Source organism: Mixophyes fleayi, chromosome 4 (assembly GCF_038048845.1).
Source record: "Mixophyes fleayi isolate aMixFle1 chromosome 4, aMixFle1.hap1, whole genome shotgun sequence".
In the NCBI taxonomy this organism is placed as follows: domain Eukaryota; kingdom Metazoa; phylum Chordata; class Amphibia; order Anura; family Limnodynastidae; genus Mixophyes; species Mixophyes fleayi.
The window spans coordinates 41,334,724-41,341,046 of record NC_134405.1 but is presented as its reverse complement, the minus strand read 5'-3'; the positions used below and the strand labels follow the sequence as shown (position 1 = coordinate 41,341,046).

The following is a 6,323-nucleotide window of genomic DNA, read 5'->3' as shown; positions in this document are numbered from 1 at the left end:
GAGGTGGTAAGAAGAAAACACACATCAAATCTCATTTAGAGTTTGTCAGAAGCATCAGAGACCAACATCCAAGTGGAGGAAAATTCTATGGTCGGATGAAGGCCAAGACTGAAGGTTTTGGCCTCAATAAGACTCAACTGACTATTTTGTGCTGATCAGTGGTCACAATTCCAGAAAAAATCCACTTAATTCCATAAAGCACGAAAATTAAATATGAAAAATTATATTGGTTTAAACACTTTTTTATAAAAAGTGTATAATATGTATATATCTATCTCGTGTGTGTGTGTGTGTGTGTGTGTGTGTGTGTGTGTGTGTGTGTATATATATATATATTAGATTTAGCTGATCAAATAGTATAGTAGGTATAGACAAACTGTAAAAAACAAACACTGGTGTCAATATTACTAGTACACAAGAACTGTATATGGTGGAATTAAATAAACACATATTATGAGACTTTTATTACAAAAATAGTCCATACAGAGACAAAAACATTATTTACAGAAAAAGATTGTGACAAAGTAAGACTATGACGCAACAGTCAATCATAGTGTCACTATACGTGTACGGGACAGACCCAGTGCAGTAAGACTGTATGACTAAGGGACAGACCCAGTGCAGGTGACACTGTATGACTACGGGACAGACGCAGCGCAGGTGACACTGTATGACTACGGGACAGACGCAGCGCAGGTGACACTGTATGACTAAGGGACAGACGCAGCGCAGGTGACACTGTATGACTACGGGACAGACGCAGCGCAGGTGACACTGTATGACTACGGGACAGACGCAGCGCAGGTGACACTGTATGACTACGGGACAGACGCAGCGCAGGTGACACTGTATGACTACGGGACAGACGCAGCGCAGGTGACACTGTATGATTACGGGACAGACGCAGCGCAGGTGACACTGTATGACTACGGGACAGACGTAGCGCAGGTGACACTGTATGACTACGGGATAGACCCAGTAAAGGTGACATTGTAGGACTACGGGATAGCCGTAGACCCAGTAAAGGTGACACTAGGACTACGGGATAGACCCAGTAAAGGTGACACTAGGACTACGGGATAGACCCAGTAAAGGTGACACTAGGACTACGGGATAGACCCAGTAAAGGTGACACTAGGACTACGGGATAGACCCAGTAAAGGTGACACTAGGACTACGGGATAGACCCAGTAAAGGTGACACTAGGACTACGGGATAGACCCAGTAAAGGTGACACTAGGACTACAGGATAGACCCAGTAAAGGTGACACTAGGACTACAGGATAGACCCAGTAAAGGTAACACTGTATACTATAGGGAAGGCAGACTTGGTGGGGTGACCTTGTGTGACTACAGGGCACAGCCGGTGGGGTGACAGTGTGTGACTACAGGGCACAGCCGGTGGGGTGACAGTGTGTGACTACAGGGCACAGCCGGTGGGGTGACAGTGTGTGACTACAGGGCACAGCCGGTGGGGTGACAGTGTGTGACTACAGGGCACAGCCGGTGGGGTGACAGTGTGTGACTACAGGGCACAGCCGGTGGGGTGACAGTGTGTGACTACAGGGCACAGCCGGTGGGGTGACAGTGTGTGACTACAGGGCACAGCCGGTGGGGTGACAGTGTGTGACTACAGGGCACAGCCGGTGGGGTGACAGTGTGTGACTACAGGGTAAACCTAGTGCAGTAACACTGTACGACAACAGGGCCGACACTGGTGACACGATGACAGCCGAACAGACGTGAGAGAAGTGATGCTATACACTGAATGGATTTACACATTTTTACTGCTAAACAGAATTAATCTTCCTTTGGTTATTTACCAGTCCGTAATTGACTGTTTTTGGTTCTGCTTGGTTCTTCACCATCCCACATCAAAAATGTTCATGTAGGGGTAGAATTACAGACTCCTGATATGGGCTACAAGTGCCATACAAAACAGTGCAGAGGTTTTACCATTTCTAGTGCCCATCTGTGGGCTGAAATATCCCTGAGACATGTAAACATCTTGCTAAGGCCAAAAATAAGATCACAGACTAAGCATTAAATTCCTTCCAAATTATCTCGGACTATGTAACATACAAAAACAAAATATTTAAAATCCTATAATTTAGAAACGGAGGATAGGGGAAGCACCAAATACAATATACATCCACATTACAGCTCTGACTGCCCTTCCCCTACCTCTGTACATCAGCCCCGACCCTACCTCCTCCTCTGTACATCAGCCCCGACCCTTCCCCTACCTCCACATATCAGCCATGACTGCCCTAGATCTTCCTCTGTACATCAGTCCTGACCCTACCTCCTCCTCTGTACATCAGCCCTGACTGCCCTTCCCCCTTCACATATCAGCCCTGACTGCCCTTCCCCCCCCTCTCCCTCCACATATCAGCCCTGACTGCCCTTCCCCCTTCTCCCACCACATATCAGCCCTGACTGCCCTTCCCCCCTCTCTCTCCACATATCAGCCCTGACTGCCCTTCCCCCCTCTCCCTCCACATATCAGCCCTGACTGCCCTTCCCCCCTCCACATATCAGCCCTGACTGCCCTTCCCCCCTCCACATATCAGCCCTGACTGCCCTTCCCCCTCTCCCTCCACATATCAGCCCTGACTGCCCTTCCCCCTTCTCCCACCACATATCAGCCCTGACTGACCTTCCCCCCTCTCCCTCCACATATCAGCCCTGACTGACCTTCCCCCCCTCCACATATCAGCCCTGACTGCCCTTCCCCCCTCCACATATCAGCCCTGACTGCCCTTCCCCCCTCCACATATCAGCCCTGACTGCCCTTCCCCCCTCCACATATCAGCCCTGACTGCCCTTCCCCCCTCCACATATCAGCCCTGACTGCCCTTCCCCCCACATATCAGCCCTGACTGCCCTTCCCCCCACATATCAGCCCTGACTGCCCTTCCCCCCACATATCAGCCCTGACTGCCCTTCCCCCCACATATCAGCCCTGACAGCCCTTCCCCTTCCCCTACCTATCAGCGCTGACAGCCCTTCCCCTACCTATCAGCCCTGACAGCCCTTCCCCTACCTATCAGCCCTGACTGCCCTTTCCATCCCCCCACATATCAGCCAACTGCCCTTCTCCTTCCCCCACATATCAGCCCCGACTGCCCTCCCCCTTCCCCCACATATCAGCCCTGACTGTAATTCCTCTCCCTCTTCCTCCACATATCATCCATAGCTCACCCTTGTCCTTTCCCTACATCTTAGCTTTAGCAGATCTTTTTCGTTCTATACCCCTTACACATCCTCTCTCTACACATCTCAGAATCAGCTACTGTTCTCTGTCCTAACCCAGCCCCTCCCCTGCCTCCTCAACCGCAGTCCCTGTTCCCACACAGAAGTAGAGGTTATAGTAACAACACACATTTTGGAGTTCAAATAATCCTATTCTGTCATCATCAAAGTCTGTGTTGTGCTGCAATTATATCTTAAGTGCCCTCTAGTGGCATGTCTGAAAGGCTGAGGGTCAATAAGGCATTCTGATCCTCTCAGGGTTCAATCCTGCGTAGGCTGGTTCGGGTCAAAGAGTCCCTGAAAACAAAAAGAAGGGTTAAATACATTATGGTTTCGGCATATTGATAATTATAGTATCTCATATGTTCATGTGAGGAAACAGATGCTCTTCACGTGTACAAGTGCATTAGCTGTACTGATTGGAGCAAAAGCACAAGTAGTATACACCTGCTGTGCATACCTGGCACTTGTGTGAGGAAGCAGATCAGTATATAGCTGCGGGATCTTGCGAGACGTTAAAGGGCCGAGAGCTTCCTTGAGACGATGGTAATTCCTCTCCAGCTCTCGATGATACTCCCGCTGATCTGCACCAATCAGCGTTTTGTTTTTCCTCAATGCATCTTCACACCTAGATATAGAGGTCAGATTGTGCACCACAACTCGCCATCATCTTATACGGCATGTACTGCAACATGTCTGCGTCAAACCCTCGCCCCACCTTTCAATCACCACCAGGAGTAATCAAGCTCTACACCCGTATATCCACACTTCATTCCATCCTAAATGCTACTGCAAGACTGATCTTCCCCTCTCACCGCTCCACATCTGTTGCACCACTTTGCAAATCCTTACACTGGCTCCCTGTGTCCTCCAGAACCAAATTCAAATTACTCACCCTTACCTACAAAGCCCTCAACACCACCACCCCTTCATACATCTCAAATCAAAATACTATCCTTCCCGCCCCCTTAGATCTACCTCTGACCTGCTCCTTGACTCGTCTCTGATAACCACCTCTCACTCCCGCCTACAAGACTTCTCCCATGCTGCTCCCCACTTATGGAATTCCCTACCACGCTCAATCAGGCTTTTGCACAGTCTTCTAATATTTAGATCCTGTTCGAAAACCCATCTCTTTTTTTAGAAGTGACCTTATCCTCAATAGCACTATTCACACTAATTCCCCCTCACAACGGTCCCAATCTCCACATTTGCTCCTCCTCTATCAGCTGTGTCCTCTTCCACTTAGAATGTAAGCTCTGTAATGATCAGGGTCCTCCATACCCTTTGTTTTCATGTCTGCATTACATAAAACAAGGACATACAAGGCAGAAAAATATGTCTTTGTTTTCCCTTCTGTACGGCGCTGTGGAGCACTGTGGCGCCTTACAAAACCATCATCATTTACTTATATGGCGCCAGCAGATTCCATAGCGCTTTACAATTGGGAACAAATAAAACAACACTGGGTAATGCAGACAGAGAGGTAAGAGAGCCCTGCTCGCAAGCTTACAATCCATGGGACAGTGGTTTGACACACAAGGGTAAGTGCTACATCATATTGAATATTTGTCCAGCTAGAATGCAAAGGTTACAAAATAATAATAATAATAATAATAATAATAATAATAATAATAATAATAATAATAATAATACCCAACACCTTATATCCACTCCCTCCCTTCTAAGTATACCCTCCTTATTCTCCATAATTCTATGTAGTTATTCCTCTCTTTTTGACACCAATGATGTTTTTCACTTTCCACCACCTCCTCTGGGACACCTTACTTGCCATCACCTCATTATCTCCTCTTCGTGCCCCTACCTACTCAGTGCCCTCGTCTTGTCACCCAACTCTCTTTAGAATGAAATACCGGCCACATTTTCTCTCTGTGCCCTTACCTCTTGGTGAAATCCCTGAAACAAAGCCGCAGCTTGTTGTGGAATCGGTACAGGCGGGGATCTTCGGGAATCTCTGCCAGAAACACTTGGGCCACCTCCAAGGGTCCCTGGGACCAAATACATATCAGTAAAATATACAGCAACAAAGTTCATGCAGATAAATGTCTCTCTTCTCACCATAGTAGTGAACGTCTCGCACATGCACGGTGGCATAGTGCCAACCTCTATCAGCTTACAGATCACCATGTTATATAATACCAACGTGAGTTACACAGACATATACACCCTTTACAAACCCATACAAAAATGGCATTTGCACACTTCACACTTCATTTCTATCACCTGGTTGACCGTTGTTCCGACACAGCCCTGGAGCACCATCTGCAGCATCTTGGCATCAGCTGGTTCCTGGTGGGTAGCAAATGCCAGCTCCTGCGTTTTCTTCTGCATATCTTCAATGGCAACCTCAACTGGGATCAGCACCACCTGCCAAAGACAATACATGTATAAAAGTATTTGCACCCAATAAACTTCTTTGTGCCACTAAAAATGAACATCTATAAGTCCACCAGGCTGCTGACACCTATAGTGCCTGGACTTCTATCTGAAAATAACACACTCCCACCCGGTCATTTACTGCAGAACGAAGGGTCTTCATCACCTTCCCTGAGTGTTCAGCCTACTCTACGGTACCGGGCCTGCCTACTGTTTCTTACCTCTTCCCGGTGCAGGACATTGACCCGAGTCTTGATGTAGGGGAATGCGTGTGATGTGGTGAGCACGGTTTTGCGTTTGTACTGCTCGTGAAGATCCCCGTGTGCCCGGCCATCCAGCGTGAAGGGAGTACAGAAGAGGAAAGTCCGAAGGTTGTAGTTCTTATCAAAGTAGGTGACGCGATCCTTCAGTTCGTACGTGTCAAAAAAGGGTTCCACGTAAGTGATCTGGATGTAGGCCTGACGAGAAAAGGTAAAAGACAAGACATGAGAGTGCTATGGGGAAACGTCAGTGGTAAATTCCTGACTGAGTATATGAAAAGAGAGACCAGCAGCAAATCCCTCTGTAGGGAATGGTCAGACAGATGGACCTCTCTCCGTTTTATTGACCAACTCACCAGTGGTGGATTAATACAAGCACACCTAACCATAAATAATGAAATATGTTCTGGC

At 47.8% G+C, this 6,323-nt stretch overlaps 1 protein-coding gene across 9 annotated transcripts in view; it reads right to left on the bottom strand.

Moving 5' to 3' along the window:
• Positions 1-1,336: 1,336 nt before the first annotated feature.
• DOCK6 (dedicator of cytokinesis 6) overlaps positions 1,337-6,323 on the bottom strand; it is a 79,827-nt gene continuing 74,840 nt past the window's right edge. For 7 of the 9 annotated variants that reach the window (XM_075206735.1, XM_075206739.1, XM_075206738.1 and 4 more), the window contains 7 exons: positions 5,874-6,110; positions 5,500-5,643; positions 5,158-5,264; positions 3,716-3,883; positions 3,205-3,552; positions 2,660-2,697; positions 1,337-2,335 (listed from right to left, as the gene is read on the bottom strand). In XM_075206735.1, coding sequence (XP_075062836.1) covers positions 3,510-3,552; positions 3,716-3,883; positions 5,158-5,264; positions 5,500-5,643; positions 5,874-6,110 — 699 coding nt within the window. In that variant the 3' untranslated portion in view covers positions 1,337-2,335; positions 2,660-2,697; positions 3,205-3,509. Of the gene's footprint in view, positions 2,407-2,659; positions 2,698-3,204; positions 3,553-3,715; positions 3,884-5,157; positions 5,265-5,499; positions 5,644-5,873; positions 6,111-6,323 lie in introns of all 9 variants that reach the window. The other 2 variants (XM_075206737.1, XM_075206736.1) reach the window with 2 other exon arrangements.